General features: G+C 41.1%; 1 protein-coding gene across 1 annotated transcript in view; it reads right to left on the bottom strand.

The window, feature by feature from the left end:
* The window catches only part of CDase (neutral ceramidase), a 70,757-nt gene that overhangs the window by 40,914 nt on the left and 7,797 nt on the right, over positions 1–22,046 (bottom strand). The window contains exon 2 of the mRNA XM_089237216.1: positions 17,804–18,265. Coding sequence (XP_089093342.1) covers positions 17,804–17,941 — 138 coding nt within the window. The 5' untranslated portion in view covers positions 17,942–18,265. The remainder of the gene's footprint in view (positions 1–17,803; positions 18,266–22,046) is intronic.

Raw genomic sequence — 22,046 nt, 5'->3', positions numbered from 1 at the left:
GATTGCGACCATGGGTTCCATCATAAATATTGCTCGTCTTGATGGGTGCTGTCACCAACCCCCCAATTTTTTCTAAACAATTTACCAACACACTTTGTATTATAAAAATAACGTCTAAAAGGAGTTAGATAATAATATTCTTATTACCCCAATCACGATGGCACACGTATGTCCGCGATGGACACGCGCACACATTTCCGTATTGAGGAGGCTCAAACGCTTTTACAGTGGCGGCCTCACGTTCCATTCAAGAAATTATTCCTCCAAAAAAAAAGAACAGAAAAAAAAGTGATCGAAATAACTTCCTTACACCTCGCCACTGTCTTTAAATAAAAGGGAAAGTCTCGTAATAATAATAATGATAACAACAACAAATAACACATGGCAGAGCAGGAAAATCGCAGGCCACTGTCCGAATCGGATATTTCCTCTTCCTCCTCATCTTGGCCTGAATTCTCGAATATACAAGTGAGAGAGAGAGAAATTTTTTTCACTTTCCCTCGTTTTGACCCACTTACCAGTTATAGTCTCAGTCACTGTTGCAAAATGGATTATATACACTATAAATGACGGTGAGTAAAGAGCAATTCCCCCTCATCTACGTGATCACATTAAACGATATGGATGTGCTTCATGGACCTTGTTGTCCTTTGGATATAGCACGGGTTTCCCATCATAGACGGCATTACTAATTTTTATCCACCCTGGGTGGGGGGGGTCTCTTACCTTTTAACACGGTAAAATATAAAAATCATATAGGGACAGGACATTTCAGTACCTTGGGATTATAAAGTGCATGCAATATGTGTATTTTGCGTTTGTGTAATTTATGTTTGAATTTGTATCTTGTGATTTGTTGTTCGTTTAAATTTAAAAAAAAATAAATTCTTGCGTAGATATAATTAAAAATATTATTTATCCATTGATTTATTTCAAATTTTTATCACGTATATTTGATTGTGTATGCTATCGTATGCCAGTACAAAATTTTATATGTCTACACCCAATTTTTTTACAAATTTTCAAAAAAAAAAAAAGCATTAAAAACAGCTTGCGCACAAGATAAAAATAACGAAGTCCTTCGCATTCTAAAAATATACGTACAAAATATCTTTGCGGAAAAAATGATTGGTTTCTATTTTATTACTTGTAATATACAGTGTGTACATTCTCATTTTCTCTGCAAGTGCTGTTTTTGATTTTCGAATAATTAATCGAATTTTCATTTTAATTACTATATTTTTCTTTTCTTTATTACTTTTTATATTTTTGAATTTAATGTTTCCTCACTGTTTTCATATACGGGGTGATTATAAAAAAACTATCCCGACATATGGGCCCCTAACTATCATACCATTCACAGAAACTGAATGAAATTTTGGCATAAGGTATTTTGAGGTATGCGCTCAAGAATGATATGGAAAACAAGTGTTACTCTAACAGTTACGGTTACAGTGAGAAAATATCAAATGGCAACACCAAGTTTTTTGTATTGGAATGCGATCTCCATACTGAAAAACACTAAATAGCGTTGGAATGGCACCTGTACACGAAAATCCCCGGAGCTAGGCAAGTAAAAAGGACTTTGCCGTGCACCAAAGCATTAATGTTTGTTTCATTCGTCACACCATTTCTTCGGCTGAGATCCCACAAGGCCTGATTAGTCCTCCACAAGGTCATGTGGAAAATTTGTGAAACACAATAAAATGCTTTATTTTATGCTGCTTCTCTGTCCTTATTGGTTGTCCTCACTTTTAGCCTATCTACCGCCGGTGATTTTCATGCTACAGTTGCTGTTCAAACGCTATTTAGGGTTTTTCACAATGGAGATCGCATTCCAATACAAAAAACTTGGTGTTGCCATTTGATATTTTCGAAATTTTCTCACTGTAACCGTAACTGTTAGAGTGACACTGTTGTTTTCCATATCATTCTTGAGCGCATACATCAAAATACCTTATGCCAAAATTTCATTCAGTTTCTGTGAATGGTATGATAGTTAGGGGCCCATATGTCGGGATAGTTTTTTTTATAATCAATCTGTATGTATTTATGTGTGGTCGTATATTTTTCTATTCATGCATGTATTGTATAATTTTTTTTTAACATTTGCATTGATACCATATGGCATCCAATGGTGCTATATTGAGCTTTCGAATTGCATTCGTATGTTAAAATTCGTTATTGTAAATGCCGATCTGATTTTTCTTTTTTTTTTGTATTTCGCTGTATTGCAATTTTTAGAGTTTCTTGAATCGTATGTTTGTTGTTACTTACGTTTGTAAGCCTCGTGGCATATTCTGTGGAACACGAGGAATTGCTTCTGTAGGACCCAATTAGTAACACTTGTTACAAAAAATGTTTTTTTAAATTATAAAAAAAATTTAAATTTTTTAAAATTTAATTTTGAATAATATGGAGAGTCGATAAAATCTCAATCTTTTTCACCATCTTATGAACTGAACAGTTTCCTTCATTTTGAATCATTTTTCATTCAATTGCATTCATTTCATGCAATTTTAACACGCGGGCAAAATGTTTTTAATGCATAGCATCTTTTTTGAAAATTTGCAAAAATTTAAGTATCAGGCATATGTAAAATTTCGTATGGCATGGAATAGCACATACAATAAAATATGAGGTAAAAATTCGAAGTAAATCAATGGATATATTTTTTTTAATGATATTTCTACGTAAGGAAGTTTTTACCTTGTTAAAAGGTACGGGACCCCCCCCCCCCCCTGAGAGGTGTATATGACTCTAGAACCGGTGATCGTCACTGCAGTCAACTAACTAATCGTCCTTGAGAAAATCTTGATGAACCGAAGACAAAATGTTTCCAGAGTTATTGAAAACTCCATAATTAAAATTTTTTTTCATAATTATTAAAAGAAATATCCGAAGAAATTTAAATTTGAAATAGAAAAGAAATTTAACTGAAAAGAATTTTTAATTTATTCGTCGAGTGAAAATAAATTTCTGTCAATAAGAGAAAGAGGTGTTAGAGCTAAAATAAATACGCTATTGATAAAAATTAATATTTAATGTAAAAAATTCTAAGAATTAATGAAAATTCGTATTCAATGGAACAATTCCAAAATCAATAAAAATATATAATCTCAATAAATAAAATTCTCCAAAAATGTATCTCCCCCCCCTTTCCCGTTTGACTAGAGACAATGGGGACACATCGGTCCCACCCATATTGAGACGCAAGTGTGCGAATCTGCATATCACAGTATCACTTATTGGCCCTTGGGCCTCGTAGAAATTCTTTTAGGGGCTCGCAATGTCTTTTTGGTACTATGGGCGATTGTCTTATCAACCTGGGCCAACGTGCCATACCAACAGAAAACAATCCACGATGTATCGCCAATTGGCAATATCGCCTCTGCGGTCATGTGGGCAACATGCTAGACTCATCATGAGGATCCAGGTTCGAACCCCGTTGGCGGCACAGCGGCGGTCGGCTGGAATCGGTTTTCAATCCATCCAATGGCCCGTGAAGTTCATAAGCGGCTTTCTAACTTTGAGGCGCTAATGCGAGCCGGTCTTCCATTTGAAGAAGTTTTTCCGCAGAGAGCGAGCACGATACTTTACATGAAAATTCAAGCATTTTCCATCTTTGTTTCAAAATATGTAACCCAGATGGCAGCATCGGCAAGAACACGAAACAAACACAATATTACAACCGTTAGGGCCATACATACACTACATGTACCAATTCCGTTGAGGAATGCGCACGAAGTGCATGTAAGGTTAAGTAGTAATTGTCAATATCAGCCTTTGTCTCAGTAACACTGGTCCTGTTTAGTAGCTGGACTGCCTCGGAAGACTTTTATTCGAAAATAAAAACAATTTGATAACTAAATGGTCGTGCCGTCGTTATCATTTTAAATTTCAATGTGATTCATGCAAAATCATCCGAGAAGCTCGTTCAGCATCGGAATGCTAACCTGGGCTACAGCAATCCCCCAACATAAATCAGAAACGTGGCATACGGTATTAAAGCTTCAGATTGAAAAATTAAGACAAATATTTAGAGTTCGCGTCTGAGCCAAAAATATAAAATGCACGTTGAACATTTATGGTGTTTCCCCCCTCCCCCCACCGCCTTGAATGAGGTGGAGGGGGGCTCAATTCTGGCTCAATCTATAATTACTATTATAATTCTAACGAAACAACCATTATTTAAATGATTTACAACTAACCATCCTCAACATTTATAGATAGCATGCTTACACAGCTACTGAATTTACTGTAGAATTAAAAAATGTATTAAGAAGTAATAAATCCCCAAACTTAGTGTTAATAGGTGACATTACTATTGATTTTTTTGAATACAGAAACGAATATCCATACTCACTATATTGATCTACTTGCTTTTCTAATGGACTAAAACCATTAATTACTGACATAACCCGTCCACTTTCTCAGTCTTGTCTGGATTGTATTTTCATCCGCTGTTCAATTAATATTTAAGAATACAAATCGGCTGTATTTCGGACTAAAATAACTGATCATTTTCTTCTTCTCTGTGATTCGATGTTTAAAAACCAAGATCGTCAGTTACTATTACCAACCAGTTAATTTGCCTAGAACCATTAAAGTGGGCCCATGCGTTAAGAGAGCACTGTTACCATTCACTGACTAACATTATTAACAGTGACTTAATTAAAATCAGGAATTGGTTTTCTGATAATTGCCTCGAATTAAATATTTCTAAAACCAAATTCATTAATTTTTCTTCGCAATCAAATTTTCAACCAAGCTTTAATCTTATCTTTCACAAATTTGACTGTCTCCGTACCCCCTTGTGACTGTGTTCAACTTGAGCAGATTAATACCATTAAATGCTTAGGAGTTTTAATTGATTCGAACCTAAAATGGAAATCACATATGCAGCATATTCGTTCCAAACTTCGATACCTTACATACAGATTCTACTACCTCAAATCATATATCAACTCGTTTCTTTTGGTATTACACTGAAGAGCCAAAAAAAACTGGTCCACCTGCCTAATATCATGTAGGGCCCCGCGCGAGCACGCAGAAGTGCCGCAACACGACGTGGCATGGACTCGACTAATGTCTGAAGTAGTGCTGGAGATAATTGACACCATGAATCCTGCAAGGCTGTCCATAAATCCGTAGGAGTAAGAGGGGGTGGAGATCTCTTCTGAACAGCACGTTGCAAGGCATCCGAGATATGTTCAATAATGTTCATGTCTGGGGATTTTGGTGGCCAGCGGAATTGTCTTAAGTCAGAAGAGTGTTCCTGGAGCCACTTTGTAGCAATTCTGGACGTGTGGGGTGTCGCATTGTCCTGCTGAAATTGTCCAAGTCCGTCGGAATGCACAATGGACATGAATGGGTGCAGGTGATCAGACAGGATGCTTACGTACCTGTCAGAGTCGTATCTAGACGTATCAGGGGTCCCATATCACGCCAACTGCACACGCCCCATACCATCACAGAGCCTCCACCAGCTTGAACAGTCCCCTGTTGACGTGTAGGGTCCATGGATTCACGAGGTTGTCTCCATACCCGTACATCAGCTCGAAGCAATTGGAACCGAGACTCGTCAGACCAGGCAACGTGTTTCCAGTCCTCAACAGTCCAATGTCGGTGTTGTCGGGCCCAGGCGAGGCGTAAAGCTTTGTGTCTTGCAGTCATCAAGGGTACACGAGTGGGCCTTCGGCTCCGAAAGCCCATATCGATGATGTTGAATGGTTCGCACGCTGACACTTGTTGATGGCCCAGCATTGAAATCTGCAGCAATTTGCGGAAGGGTTGCACGTCTGTCACGTTTAATGATTCTCGTCAGTCCCGTTCTTGCATGATCTTTTTCCGGCCGCAGCGATGTCGCAGATTTAATTTTTTACCGGATTCTCGATATTCACGGTGCATTCATGAAATGGTCGTACGTGAAAATCCAAATTTCATCGCTACCTCGGAGATGCTATGTCCCATCTCTCGTGCGCCGACTATAACACCACGTTCAAACTCACTTAAATCTCGATAACCTGCCATTGCAGCAGCAGTAACCGATCTAACAACTATACCAGACACTTGTTGTTTTATATAGGCGATGCCGACCGCAGTGCCGTACTCTGATTGGTTCCATATCTCTTTATTTGCATACGCATGCCTGTACCAGTTTTTTTGGCTCTTCAGTTTATATTACGCTTTTTGTCATTCTCATCTCCTTTACGGACTATCAATTACGTAACACTTGAATGACCTCTAACAAGAAAGTTTGCTTCCTTGTCAGCTCTCTCCTAAATCCGGGATTTTTAAGATTTCCGTGGCGTTTGATCATGCGGAACCCCAAAAAAAGAGGTCACGGAACCCCAGGGTTCCACGGGGACCAGTTAGAGACGCGTGACCTAGAGAGCAAGGCACACAGTCAGTGAGAACTCGAAAGAATGACCTGGAAAGAGCGCAAGAATACGAGTATACTCAATGCACGCCAGAACTCTGCTTCTGGACTTATCCCGTTGCCGAGATATCTCTTCCAGCCCTGCTTCGTGGAGGCAGTCTGGAACAGACGTGCATCTATCAATCTGAACACGTATATAAATTGTGTCTGATTTTTCAGTGCTGCCATCAATATTTTAGAAGTGAAGTGTAATAATTGTACCGTTGTAGGTCGGTTGCTATGTGGCGAGACTTTTTAACGGTAAGATCGGCTCGCATTCGCACCTTAAAGTTGAGAACTGAATGTGAGTAACTGAACGAGTGAACTAAAAAGCAAGAGACGAAGTTAGTAAGCGACCAAACGAGTTCACTGGAAAATTCTCAAGCATGTGAGTGATCAAAAGAATGACCCAGAGAGCGAGGGACCAGATCAGTGAGTGACCTAGAGAGTATGCAAGCATGTCAATGTCCAAAATAGATTTTAGAGACATATTTACTGAAGCGAAGGCTAAGCAGGCTATAGGCCAGGGCGACAAATTTGAGGAGTGTGTGTGTGTGAGAGAGAGTGAGAGGGAGGGAGAGAGACTTTCAAGTAAATATGTTGGGAGAAAATATGACTACTTTTAGAATCCAGCAGAGCTGTTCAGGGAACCGGGACCATCTTAACCAGGGCTTGGGGCCCTCATGTCCATAAGGAACCTACATGATAAGAGCTGGTACTTTGATTGTCCAGTGTAAATACATATGTAAGATGTTACGGTTACTTCCAGATAAGTATAGGGCTAAAAATATCACTTTTCTCGAGGACCCACGATGGTGAGACGGGCATACATAGAACCCCCACAAGAAGAAAGCTTACTGAATATATTGACTCAACTCACTGGGCGATTTCTTGTGTAGATTCGTTTTACCGTCCCGTAGTTTGCACAGACCTATTTTTCCCCCATATAATTTGGCTCTTGGGCAAGGATGATCACGCCCCCCTCCCCTTTTGGGTCCGTGCCTGGCCCAGAGTAAGAAGATAAATACATCTTATTTATAAAAATTTTGTTCATTATAAATTTAGCTTCGACATAAATTTGATTCAATAAGAAGGGGCCTCGCTCCGGCATGAGGCTAGGAGGGCCCTGGGTAAGATGGGGGTACGAAAAGAAAATATGGTCCAAAGTGGGGTAATGAGCCAAGAAAGGTTGAGAAACACCGGTATACACAACTACTACGGGAAACCTTATTACAGTATCCGCCTCTGGCTACAGCGATAATACTGACGTCACACTTTTGCTCAAAGATGGCGGATGAGTCAGCCTGGGGTTTCGAAGATCGCTAATAAGCCCCTCGAAAGCGTGCGATCGATGAAATCGGATGACGGCGCATTTGCCAATGATCATCACGCAGTTTGAGAGAAAGATGCCTTATAATTGATTTCATCGATCGGAATTTTTTGTGGGTTTGTCATCGCCTTCGAACACCTGTTTATTTTTATGCAAGGGTTGCTGGAAAAAAAAGGGAAATAAAAGAGATAAAATTTATCTCTTTCTTTTATCTTTATGTTGCACGCAAGCCGCAGGTGGCATGAAATTATCAAGAGATAAATATGAGTGAGAACCAGGAAAAAAAAAAAACGAGATAAATAAAGTAGTTTCTTTTCGGAAAGATAACATTGTATCGTAGAGGAGTCTTAACCTTTGGCGTTCCCGGGATCCCTTATGGCGGTGGGGAGGAACCTTATATCCCTTACCAGTGACGCAATAGCTGTCTGAAGCCGGGTTTTCCTAGGAGAAGAATTTCAGCGCCGAATGCAGCGTGAAAACCCTGATTAGTTAAAAACCTGAAATTCAGTTTTTTTTTTTGACCAATCACCGTTTACACAGTAAAAAATCTGCTACTAGGAAAATCCGGCTTAAGTGGATTTGTACGGCTAATTTAGAGCGGCCGCTCTGTGCTCCATAACACAAGAATCCCTTACTGTTAGTGGAGTTGTAAGACCCATCTAGGAGGTCCCTGGGAATCAGGGATTCAAGTTTGGGTCGTGACCGTAACTCAAGAGCCGCCGGCTGTAAGTGGATTTTTACGACGCATATCGAAAGCCCCTGCGACCTATGGGTTAAGCACCCCCTGCCTTATTGCACTGAGATGGCTATAGACCGACCACTTTACGAAATAATATATTCGAAGGAAAACGTTATTGAAAATAATAATTCTTTCCTCTCAAGGCAAATACAATATGCCGTACACCAGTGATTCTCAACCGGTGGCACTAGGATATTCGAAGGGCCCACAGATGCAAATAAAATGAAAGGAAGGTGTCTTTTTTTTATTGGTCAGAGGTGAGACGCGCACAGTGGCTTTGAAAAAAAAAACACAGATCTGAAGCAGTGAAGCCAAATATGCCAAGAAAAGGTACAGCTACTTTTTATCCAGTAGAACCAACCTGGCCAACTGCAACCATTTATAGCTGAAGGCATCCGCACGAAGCTCGTGACGTCACTGAAGGTCATCTCGTCTATAGCCATTGGAAATAGCTAGTACAAAAAAGGGTAAAGATGGCGCATGCCGTTGGCCTGTTACATCCAATGGCTATAAGTGAGATGACCACCTTCAGTGACGTCACGAGCACAGAGAGCAACAGGCCTACACAAACAATACAATTATTCAATCATTACACTTCACCCATAGTTAGAAAAGATTGGTGGCAGATGGCAGCACTACACATACATACACATTCCAACATGTACCAATTCGTTAGAAGTTCCGCAGAGGAACGTGTGGTGCGTGTCTGGTTCAGTAGCAGTGACGTCACGAGTTTCACGCTAGAGCGGGGGGGGGGAGCATAAATTTCACCCTTTAACTTCTCTCTTTGGATATTACAAGGGAGGGGGGCGCGCACAAAATGCATGCTTGCTCAGCGCGATGAGAGTCCGTCACTATGACCACTCGACCACCACAGCCGCAAAAGTGATTTGTCGCCGGGTGAATCGAACCCGGGTTCCCTAGCATACCGGGCAAGTGCGCTAACCAGATAAAGATCCACTTAAAGATAAAAAGCTAACCACTTAAAGATCCATTCAGAACCCATCCAACGGCCCGTGAAGACCGTAAGCTACTTAATCACAACTGCAAAAACAGACGCCCTGTCAGGAGTTGTGCTTTTTCCGTGTTCTTACTGGTTCTGCCGTCTGCCTTCTATATTTTGGAGTGAAGACGGTAAGTGCTTGAACTTCCATGTTACGTAAGTATCGCCTGCTCTGTGCGTGGAGATTTTTTCAAACGGGAGAACGGCTCCCATTCACTTCTCGAAGTTGGTAAACCGCAGAAAAAAAATGTTCTTCACTATGCACACAATTGGTGATTCACTCTCCCCGCCCCCTCAGTACGAGGAACTCATATCCGATTATGCGTCGTGTTCATATTGCGAACATTGCGTTCGAAGACTAAGCATGAAAAGGGGTTCCGCAACACCCCTTCCTATAGGTCTGAACTGTCGCTCGTGCAGCTTTAATTCATTCTTTCGTCCTTCAAAAAATGGCTGTGAATAGACAAGAGGACGAGTGTTTTTTATGCAATAAAATCATATCACGCATAAAAGCACGCACTTCGCCCACAAAAATGAATAAAAACCAAACGCACCACCGTTTTCTCGGAAAATATTTAAAAAAAATTCCGCTGTGTAGTTGTAACTAAGTAGTCACAGCAGTCGTGTGTGTAGTTGTAAAAGCTATTAAACTCTTTATGGCTGTTTTCGAACACCCTTCTCAAAGAATTCAGGAGGATCATCGATTGGAGAGACCAAAAAGGGCACACTTAACTCCAAGCTGGGTAATCATGCATGCTCAGTGTTTTTGTACAAACAAGCACAATTTCTCTTTCGACACCACACGGTACAAATACGCTTGAACGAGAGCCGGTTTGTACAAGGAATAACGTTGAGCTCGGGTGATGATGTGGTGCTCGCTTTGGGTGTCCTTGGATACCGAAAATAAACGCCAACAAAAAAATACCAAACAGAGGACACTATTGCTGCTAAACCGTTCTTTCTCTCAAACGGAGCACAACTCGGGTCTATCGCCATGGGCAATTCACTGCCTAGTGAGTTGTGTCGGAAGTGCAAGTGAGTGTGCCTAACAGTCTTGAGAGCGTATCTGGTGTTTTGTCTGATTTCGCAATGCTGCCATCTAGGTTTCGAAAGTGAAGTGAGTGGAGTGTAATGACTGAACATTTGTACCATTTGTAGGCTTGTTGCTCTCTGTGGCGAGACTTTTTTAACGGGGAAATCGGCTCGCATTCGCGCCTAAAAGTTGGGAACCACAGAAAACCAACTTCAGCTGACCACAACCGTGGCGCCAGTGGGGTGGGAGTCCGTCACTATGACCACTCGACTACCATAGTGGCTGCTACTGCTAAACTTTTGTTTCTTTCAGTCCGAGCACACCTCAGGCCTGTTGTCATAGGCAAGCGGCTTAGGTTTTTTGAACATTGTTCAGGTGGTTAAGAAAGCTAACAGAATGCTCGGTTTCATTTTCAAAAAGGTCCTCTTCGCGTTCTACTAAAGTAATTCTTTTGCTTTCCCGAAGCTTAGTTCGTCCTGGACTGCAGTATGCTGTAAGGTTTTGGAGGCCATATCTACCGAGGGACATAGACTTGGGTGAGGAGTTGCAGAGAAGAGCTAACTACGCGTGCTCTTGTCGGTGCACAAGACTTGAGCTATGAAGAAGGAATTGATTTATTGAATATGTTTACATTGGTGAACAATGGTGTCGGGGGGGGGGGGATATGAAGTAGAGATGAAAATGCTTGAGTTTTCATGTTACATCAGTATCGTGTTGTAGGTTTGCCTATTCTCTACGGAGACTTTCCAAGTGGGAGACCAGCTCTCATTCGCACCTCGAAACTAGAACCAATACTGTGCCATCCGTGTTGAGAATCCAGGTTCGAACCAATTGAAGTCCAGCATGATGCCCACACGACCGCACAGAATCGGCTGAACAGGACTGCGCAATAGACAGTCTCTAAACTCGGCAACAGCTCGCAACGGAATTAGACCCCAGGTGGCGAAATAGAACGAAACGATGAACCTCTCCGCTAATTATACGAAGTACACTTAAATGGATACTAAGAGGTATTTAGAAAGAATTGCTTGATCCTTGTTTGGAGCAGCATAACCTTGATGGTCCTTGCACCAATAAAAAACGAACTCCAATCCAATCCGAAGGTGCAACCTCGAATGTTTGATAGCACATATCACAGCAAATCCGTTGGGAAAGTATGCTATTTGTTTTCGGTGAGAGCACTCTTACAAAAACACCATCTACCGCGTTTGCTATTGCAATTCGACCGTACATTCTATGATCACAAATGCTTGTTTTTTAGCTGTCTTATATCACCTCTTAAAGTTCGCATGAATTTTTAATCACCCTGTATTCACTCTCGGATACCAATCACAATTCTTATAAATAGTAAAACTTATAAATGAAAAGGTGGCGTATATTAAATTAGATTAATTATACTCTATTATGTATGAAACCGATTTTTCATCTCGCAAATGTTTTATGTGAAGAGGTGGCCAACCCGCGACACGCGTGCCACAAATTGCACGCTTCAGTGTACAGGAGTGACACGCGAATGCTTTCTGTTGTATCTGGCAACAAGATGTAAAAGCAGTGGTCAAGACCGTCCAGTTTGTGTGTTTACGTCCTGTATCGATTCCGGTGACAGTGCCGGTTGCTGCGTTATGTCTTTGTCTATTTAAATTCCATACATTTGTTAATTCAGATAATTCTCGTCATGTATGTGTTTTCATTAATAAATAGTATATAATAACATCATGTCTTCAATCAGTCTTACCTCGGATAAAATAATTGCCGACGATATAAAGAAACTTCAATTCCGGTAAAAGCCGCTTTCTCTTTGTTATCGAACAAAGATGGATCCTGAACAATTCGACAAAATTTTGTGCGCGTTTCAAACTCAACAACGTGAATTATTCGAAGCATTTTTTATCGACCCAGACGATGAAAAACGTATCATCCAACAAAGAATTGTGTCCTCGAATACTTCTGAACTCTGTATAGGTGTCTCTAATTATAATACTTTAGCAGCATTGGTTTCGCCACGTCTACCGAAGGAGCTCACATGTGACGAACTGATCAAAACATTCAAAGTCCATCTGTGTCCAGAGAAGAACATAGTTGTAGCACAACATCAATTTTTGTCTACCTATCAGACGGAAAATCAAACAATTGCGGATTATGTAGCAACTCGGTGACGGAATATTATCAACTGCGAGTTCTTGTCACCTCGCCAATGCAAAACGTCTATAGCGGATATATTCCTACGTGCGCAGTTTGTCCGTGGAATTCGGGACAACTCGATACGTGAGCAACTTTTACTGTCCAAAATTCTTGAATTCGATGACATCTCGAAGAGAGCACTAGTTATTGAAGCAACAAAAACTGACTATCGCGAACTTTCAAGAAAATCAACAAGTGCAACTTTTGATGAAGTCAACAAAGTTGTGAAATCCAGAGCAGCAAAACATGACACCAGTAACTCGCGAAACACAGCTGTGTCTTATCCAAGAAGCAAGAACTGCCAGCGTTCCAAGTCTAGTTTCAGAATAGACTTTGTAAAATTGGGTATACAAAATCTTTGTATTCGTTGTGGTCGTGATAATCACATTGCAAATGACTGCCAAATGAATCCAAAATCTCTCAAGTGTGCCCAAAAGAAAACGGGACACCTCAGAAAAGTATGAATTAAGATACTGCTAGATGAACAGAGCGAAAATCCATCAGAATTCAAAACAACCAATCATGTGTCCAATGCCGAAACTTTTCATAGTTGTGGTGTGCAACAAATTATCGACATATTTCAACACCACGAACGACCGAAGGATATCGTCAAATATTTCATTATGATCAACATTGAAGGTCGAGAGGTAAGATTCGAAGTGGACTCTGGTGCAGGATTTACATTTATTCCACGCGATGAATTCCATAAGCTGAACATTCGAACACAACTTCAAAACTCAGCTGTTGCTTTCCGATCATACACTGGTAATGTGTTCCTGCCAAATGGAAAAGTTGATGTGAATATGGAATACCAAGGAAAAACCTCCCGCGAAGAACTCTACGTTGTTCCAGAGGAGTATGATGCATTATTAGGACGTGTTTGGATAAGGCATCTGAAAATAAGCCTAGAAGATATCGACTCTCAAAAACCAGCTGATTTAGGAACATTACAAGTTCAACACACCAACTGCACGGATAACATTACTTCAAGATATCCAAAAACTTTTGAAGAAAAAGTTGGTTGCATCCCAGGTTTCGAAGTCTCATTGCAGCTACGTCAAAATTGCAAACCAGTTTTTCACGAGGAACTCGAAGTTCCTTATGCCTTGCGTGGAAAAGTCAGGACACGTTTGAATCCCAAGGAATTATATCGAAGTTGCAACAAGTGGATCACCGTTGGTAGTCATTCCTAAATCTGATGAAAATGTACGTGTAAACAACAAGATTGGCGTCTTATCAGTGCCAACTATCCAATTCATCAAATTGATGAGATCCTGAACAGTCTCCGAAACTCAAAATATTTCTGCCGGCTAGACTTGTTCAAAGCTTATCTTCATTTTCCAGTAGATGAAGAGAGCAGTCAAATTCAAACTTTGTCTACTCATCGTGGAACCTACCACATGAATAGACTATCTTTTGGCAAACACCACCTAATGAATTCAACCGAATAATCGACCAAGTCCTTCAAGGGATACCCAAGACTCGTATTTCGACGATATCATTGTGCATGGTACCACACGAGAAGAATGTGCTGGGAACCTTATAAACTGTGTCTCCAGAGATTACAGGAATATGATCTTCACCTGAATAAGTGTTCATTTTTTCAAAAACTTATCGAATACCTAGGACATTGTGGAATTCTACAAAATTTCCAAACGTCCTGAGAAAATTAGGGCAATTATGGAAATTCCACGTCCATCAAATGTGGAAGCATTACGCCGATTTCTCAGCATGGTCACATATTCAAGATTTCTACCAAATATTTCCTGTCACCTACCCCCTACGACGACAACTTCGAAAAGATTCAAAGTTACGACGGTCAGCAACATGCGAAGCAGCCTTTATCAAGCTGAAAATGGAAATGTCAAGTGATCCGAACTCTAACTCCATATAATCTAAACTTACCAGTTGTCCTGACGTGTGATGCTAGTCCTGTTGGTATCGCCGGAATCTTGGCACACATTATTGATGGTCAAGAAAGACCTATTGCATATGCCTCAAGATCTTTGACGAATTTTCTTTCAGCGTTTGATTACGAAATTACGTTCAAGAAAAGAATTGAAAACACGGATGCTGATTGCCTTTCCAGGGCTCCAGTTGTGCAGAAAGAGAAATATTGACATAAGTGTGTATGGCGTCAATTAATGAAATATCGACAGAATTATTGAATGCCGATTTGATCAAAAAAGCAACTGACTCCAATGAAAATTGATCGAAAATCAAACAGGAAATTCAACAAGATTCTGAACTTTCTTATGAGTATACCCTAGAAGGAATCCTATTCAAAGGACAGAGAGTAGTAATTCCGAAGATACTGCAGAAATCTGTTTTAAATTAACTGCATCGAACACACATTGGCATTACATAAATGAAATAATTTTCCCGAAGATACATTTATTGGAAAGGAATCGACAAAGAGATATTGAACATTTATCCAGATCATGCGAACAGTGTGTACAGATCAAGACAAATCCTTCGAAGGTGCAAGTCCATCCCTGGACGAACCAAAGGAAAATTGGGACCGCGTCCACATCGATCATGCTGGGCCTTTCCAGAATAATTTTTTCTTCATCTTTATCGCAAAATCCAAATGGGCAGAGATCAAAATATGTCGAAATGCGCCTTCTACATTCTTAACCCTTGAACTCTTATCTGACATTTTCGCTATGCACGGATATCCACGCACAATTGTTTCAGACAACGCAACAATTTTTGTCAGTGACCAGTTCAAATCTTATTGTGCTAAAAACGGAATCTTTCAGACGCTTGGAGTTTTTAGCACCTGGACATCCCGCTACTAATGGCGTGGCCGAGCGAAATGTACAGACATTGAAAAATCGATTGAAAACAATATCCAATGCGCCGAATTCAATACACTCGAAAGTGAGAGAAATAGTTTTTGATATCGAGCCACTCCATTGTCAAATGGTAAAACTCCGGCTGGAATGCATCTGCAACGCAATATTCGTATTCAACTCGATGCTTTTCGACCCAGGAAACACATTAAGAACATTGAACACACAATCAAGTCTAGACAATTAAGCGTGGGAGACAGAATACAAGCCCGACGTTATATCGACAATCGAACTGAATGAAAACTTGATACTCTCATTCAAAAATTTGGAAAGCTTCACTATCAAGTGTAGTTGGATGATGGTTAAAACAGCCAGGATGTACCAGTCACAGACCAACCTGATACCCAGCTTCGAAAGTCAACACGGGAACGCAGATCTCCGTCATAACTGCAAGAGTATGTCACAGATAAACTGTTCAATTAAGCGTGGGAGAACTGTTGTATCTGGCAACAAGATGTAAAAGCAATAGTCAAGACTCTCCAGTTTGTGTGTTTACGCCCCGTATCGATTCCGGTCACAGTGCCGGTTGCTGCGTTGTCTTTGTCTATAAATTATTTATTAATCCAGTTTGTTATCCTTATGTTTTCATTAATAAATAGTATATAATAACATCACATGTCTTCAATCTGTCTCACCTCGCATAAAATACTTTAAAAAATTAAAGAAATATCCTATTTCATTTTTCAATCTTTCTTTCCAACCGAGCACAACTCAGGTCTATCGCTATGTGCAATTTACTACCTAGTGAGCAGTTGCGAAAGTGTAAGTGTGCGCACCTAAGTCTCAGTACGTATCTAGTCTCTGTGGCATGACTTTTTATATTTTCGAATCAAAGAAATTCTTTCCAAATTTAAACAACCCTTTTCTTATAAACGATGGTTTTGTAGGCTGGCAAACCTATATATAATTTGGCGGGTACTCTTAAAATATTAATTAAATGACTTTCTATTCAAAGCGTTTCTGTTCGATTTTTCACTGGACGTCCCATGCGTGCGGGATTCAGGATCGCTCGCGTGGAGGACATGCATTGCATAATGCAGGCATCTTCAACCAGTTGCTCACGAGCACCACGGTGCTCCCTGAAGTACTCAGAGTGCTCGATACTCGTGTTCGATTTCACGTTCACGAGTGTTGGATCAACGTCAGGATTGAAAAGAGCTTGTCAAATTATATTCAGGGATTAAAATCATTCTAGTTTCATACATTCGTACGTCAAACTTGCCGTAAGGATATTCTTCTTCTGATTATGGGTGCAGTGCTCGCAACTTAAAAAAGGTTGAAAACCTGTGGCAGTATAATACAATTACATTGTAAATCAATGTGGGGGAGGGTTGGAGAGCTTTCTTATTAGTTTATCTCCTCAATAAACTTTAGAGCTTTCTTAAAGTTTATTGAGGAGAGAGAGAAGAAGCCAAAGCACCCCGAGTCTTCAAATTCCAGGGTCTATACCCAGTGCCGTCTTAACGCATGGGCCTACCCGGGCACGGCCCGGGGGCCTCGAGAGAAGAGGGGCATCACAAAAATGAGATTTGGTTGAAATTTTCTGTAATTTACCTGGGAGGTCCTCAGAAAAACCACTTGGCCCGGGGGCCCATGGTGTTCTTAAGACGGCCCTGTCTATACCCAACATGGTATAGGTAAAATGCAATTACGTACCATTCACAATCTACATTGCGATAATCAAATTTATGACAAGAAAATAAAAGCAATTTAGAACTCAAAAGAGCGAGAAACTGAACATTTTTACGACATTTTACGGAGGGAATGGCTGAAGTCGCGGTAAAAATGGAATGTGAACGGTCTGCGAGTTGAAATTCGTAGAGTGGTTACGCGCATTGAAAATTTATCTTGATTGTGTCATGGCTTTGAAAAAAGGTTGGCCACCCCCGTTGTGTCATTGGATAAATTTTGCACCTCGTTATCGACCCTCAATAATCTAATGTGAAACTAAAAGCTTTTAGTATATAAACAGAATCGTTGATACGAAGAAAACATAAAGGGGCTGAAAGTTGCTGGCCGTCCCGTGTATACGGGACTTAAGAGCGTACGCAGTGGGGAGGGTAGGCGCATTGCTTTGTTTTGACAGAAATTATTGGTGTGGGGGGGGGGGTTCACAGCCCTCTTACAAAATTTATTGGAGGGGATCAAATTACTTCAGCCCTTAGGTTCCAGTGCCTATGGCATATAAAGTTTTCTATATATATAAAATACGTTTCCATAATTAAGAAGAAAAGCACTCACCATGTTGACTTCGGCAGCGGGTCCAGTAATGTCATCTCTACCGACGCCGATCTTGTATATACTGCCGGTGTTAGCGTGACAGGTCTGGGCGAAACACAGGAACACGGACGCCGCATGGAGCAACAGTGTCAGAGCCATGGCTCCGAGTCTTTCTTTGGATTTTTCCGACGGGTGTCCAATTGTCTTTATATTCTCCGATAATGGATGGAGTCACGATCACACACAAATATAAACGGGGATCGAACCGCTTCTCTTCTCGTTCCCTTGGAGAGAGAGATTATTGATATCTTTCCACCACGAGAGAGAGTCTCGGAATGATTTCTCTCTTCTGCTCTCCCGTTATATCTCTCTTCTTCTTCTTCCTCCACTTGATGCGTCGTCTGCTGCCGTTCAATAAAATCGAGGGAGGGAATAGGGGGGAAAAAAGACACTGGCGACACTACTGACCTCTATCGGCCGTCCCTGCAAAGAGAAAAAATAAACAAATAAACAGCGCATCTATTCTAACGGTATTGTATTATGTTGTAATAATGATGGAAGCCGGTGCACGTGCACGGAATGGATGTAAAAGAAACGAAATGTCGGAATGAGACCGTGGGGGTTATCGGACGGTGGAGGCGGCCATATTGGGTTAGAGCACACCAACAAAAGAAATTATTATAATTACGAGGACAATGTCAAATAGAATGATTCGACCTTGAGGAACTGACGTAAGGATGCTACTGACCTTCCACGGATCGAAACGGAGTAAACGCTCTATTATCTTGAATTACGCATGTGTGTGTTTTCTTTTATGGTGCTCGGTGAGCTCTAACGAGTTTAGGGTACTCTCTATTTAGGTCCCTATTATTTTCAGGGTCCGATTTTATGTATATGTTACTGCCATTAGCCCAAAGTTAGCCACTTCGCGAAGTGGCCAGCCCAGTTTACCCAGCTAATGCCCGAGAAATTAGCATCTATTATTATATCTATCATCCCCATGATTCGAAGTCATCGCCGCGTTGGCCTATCTTTTTGTGATAAGTATGACCATTTATATTTAGCTATAGCTAGCCATAATTATTATGATTAGCTATGGCAACCTTATAACGAGAGAGATCACGGGAATCTGAATATCGATATGTTAGTGATAGTACCGGCGAAAGCCCGAATTTCGGACTTTGGCAGTAACATATACAGTAGACTAGTGGTTCTCAACCGGGGGTCATATGGCCCTTTTGTGGTACTGGGATATTTCGAGGTGTGCCACGGGAGAAAATGAAGCGGAAATGGGACAGGTGATTTGGAGGGCCACAGAAAGCTGAAGAGAAAAAAATTTAGGAGCGAAAAAAAAATAAAGCTTTTCAGTCAAGGGTGCTCAACCTTTTGAAGTGTAGGTACGGGCCGCTTCGTTGATTTAAAAATGTGCCGCGGGACAATCAAGTGATCTGGAAATGTTTCGCAGGTGGCTTAAGTGAGGTAAGAATGTGCCACAGGTCACTTAAATCAGTGTTTCTTAACCTTTTTCAGCTCAGGGCCCCCTATGGACCACATTTTTTTCTCGTGGCCCCCCTGTCGTATCCAGGGCCCCCCCCCCCCACCCTCATCCAAGATTGAGAAACTTTCTATTTTTTTATTATGAATGAAATTTTAATAAATCAGATCAATCTCTGGAATACTTGCTAGGCACGGACTCAAATGGTGGATTATCATCTCTCCCAGGAGTCAAATTATATGTTAAAAAACGGTCTGTGTAAAATACGGTGCGATCCAATGAACATGCACGATAAATCGGGATCCGGAACTTTCGCCCCCGGAAATTTCGCCCCGGTACATTTTGCCCCTGGTGCGTTTGGCCCCCGATAAATTCACACCTGACTGACATTTCACCTGCCCTGAACGTATGAGTGTTTGACTGTATGAGTGACCGTATGAGTGATTGACTGTATGAGTGACCGTATGAGTGATTGACTGTATGAGTGACCGTATGAGTGATTGACTGTATGAGTGATCGAGTGACCGTGTGAATGATCGAGTGACCGTATGAGTGGCCAAGTGAGTGTGAAATGAACTGTAGGAGTGCGTTAGTGACCGTACAAATGACTGAGCGAGTGGCAGAATGACTCACCACGTGAGTGACCGTATCAACTAGTGTGAAATTGACTTTATGAGTGAATGACCGTATGAGTGACCACGTGACTGACCGAATGGCCGTATGAGTGACCAAGTGATTAACTGTATGAGTGATCAAGTGAGTGATAGTGGGATTGACAAAGGGAGGAATTGAGCGATGGAACGTTTGAGTGAATAAGTGACTGACCGAATGAGTGACCAAGTGAGTGGCTAATTAAATACTGGTGTAAGTTTCATAGTGAATGATTGAGCGTATGAATGACCGAGTGGCTGACGGAATGAAAGACAGAGTGAATGCTTGAATAAATTTGCGAGTGACTGAGTGATTGAGCATATGAGTGATCAAGGGAGAGACTGAGTGATTAACCGTATGAGTGACCGAGTGACTGACCGCATGAGTGACCAAGTGAGTGACTGTATATGTGACCAGGTGAGTGACGGTACGAGTGATCAAGGGACTGACCGTGTGAGTGACCAAGGGAGTTACTGAGTGATGGAACGCATAAGTGAATGTGTGACCAAGTGAGTGACTGCATGAGTGACCGAAAGATTGATAAAGTGAATGACTGCATGAGTGACCGAAAGATTGATAAAGTGAATGACTGCATGAGTGACCGAAAGATTGATAAAGTGAATGACCGTATGATTGACCCAGTGAGCGACTGAGTGGTTGACAGAGTGAGCGATTGACTGATTGACAGAGTGAGCGATTGACTGATTGACAGAGTGAGCGATTGGCAAAGTGCGAGGGTGGAGTGTCTGCAAAGATGATCCTCCTCATCCCCTCCCTTTTTATAGGTGGTTACGTAGCACTGAGTGACCAAGTGACTCACACTTTAATGGATTCTAAGAATTTGGAATTTTCAGTTTAAGCATAAAATATTTTTCCCAAATTTACGACTCGCACTATCATTCATATATTCACTCATACGGTCACGCGTACGGTCAAGGTAGGCAAAATGACAGGGGGTCAATTTCCGATTCACTTGATTACTCACTGAGTAACTCATATGATCACTCACTGGATCACTCATATGGTCAGGGCAGGTGAAATGTCCGGGGATAAATTTTCAATTCACTCGATCACTCATGTATTCATTCACTTGGTCACTCATGCGATCAGGGGAAGGAAAATACAAATACAACGCCACAACAGGCAAAATGCCCAACGAGGTGGCTGATAAAAAGATGCCCATAAAAATATGGATGTCATATGTTTCAAAAATACAGCAACCCAATTAAAAATGCGATTAACACAAATTACAAACAATATATACACATGATAAAATATCATACAATGCCCATAAAGAATACTTATGGTTGTCTTATTCTAAGAATGGATAGCTTCTCGATTTACCCCAACATGTTTATCGTATTTCTTTTTAAACGTGTCAATTGTGTTACAATTTACTACCTCCGGGGGTAAGCTATTCCATTTATTAACAACCCTATTGGAGAAAAATTCCCTGCGACACCATAACCTTGCATTGTCCCTCACCAATCGATACTGGTGTCCCCTTGTAAAAGCAGTCGATTGGCGGTGTACTAAAAGTTCATGGTCCATCCTATCCATCCCATTGAAAATTTTGAACACTTCGATCATATCTCCTCGACACCTGCGTTCATCCAATGTAAACATATTCAAAAAATGAAGTCTTTCTTCATAACTCAAGCCCTGTGTGCCAATAAGGACACGCGTAGCTCTTCTCTGCACCCCTTCAACCAAGTCTATGTCCCTCTGTAGGTATGGTCTCCAAAACCTTACAGCATACTCCAGTCCAGGACGAACTAAGCCTCGAAAAAGAGGAAGAATGACTTTAGGAGAACGCGAAGAGACCTTTTTGAAAATGAGACCAAGCATTCTATTCGATTTTTTGACAACCGCTGAACAATGTTCAGAAAACTTAAGTCGCTCGTCAATGAGAATTCCCAAATCGGTGACTCTAGTTGCATCCGGGATAGTGACACCATTCAACTCGTAAGAGAACCGTGGGTTGTTCGAACCAAAATGAGCGACCATGCACTTATCTACGCTAAACGTCATGCTCCATTCATTTGCCCATGCTGCAATCTTGTTTAAGTTGGTCTGGAGCAACTCCCTATCGCTTTCATTCCCGATTACCCCCATTAG

This window comes from Pholcus phalangioides, unplaced genomic scaffold, assembly GCF_987345545.1.
Source record: "Pholcus phalangioides strain wild (caught in Gottingen) unplaced genomic scaffold, Ppha-v1.0 ptg000002l_1, whole genome shotgun sequence".
Taxonomy (NCBI): domain Eukaryota; kingdom Metazoa; phylum Arthropoda; class Arachnida; order Araneae; family Pholcidae; genus Pholcus; species Pholcus phalangioides.
Note: the sequence above shows the minus strand (reverse complement) of the source record. Positions and strands in the feature narration are given on the sequence as shown.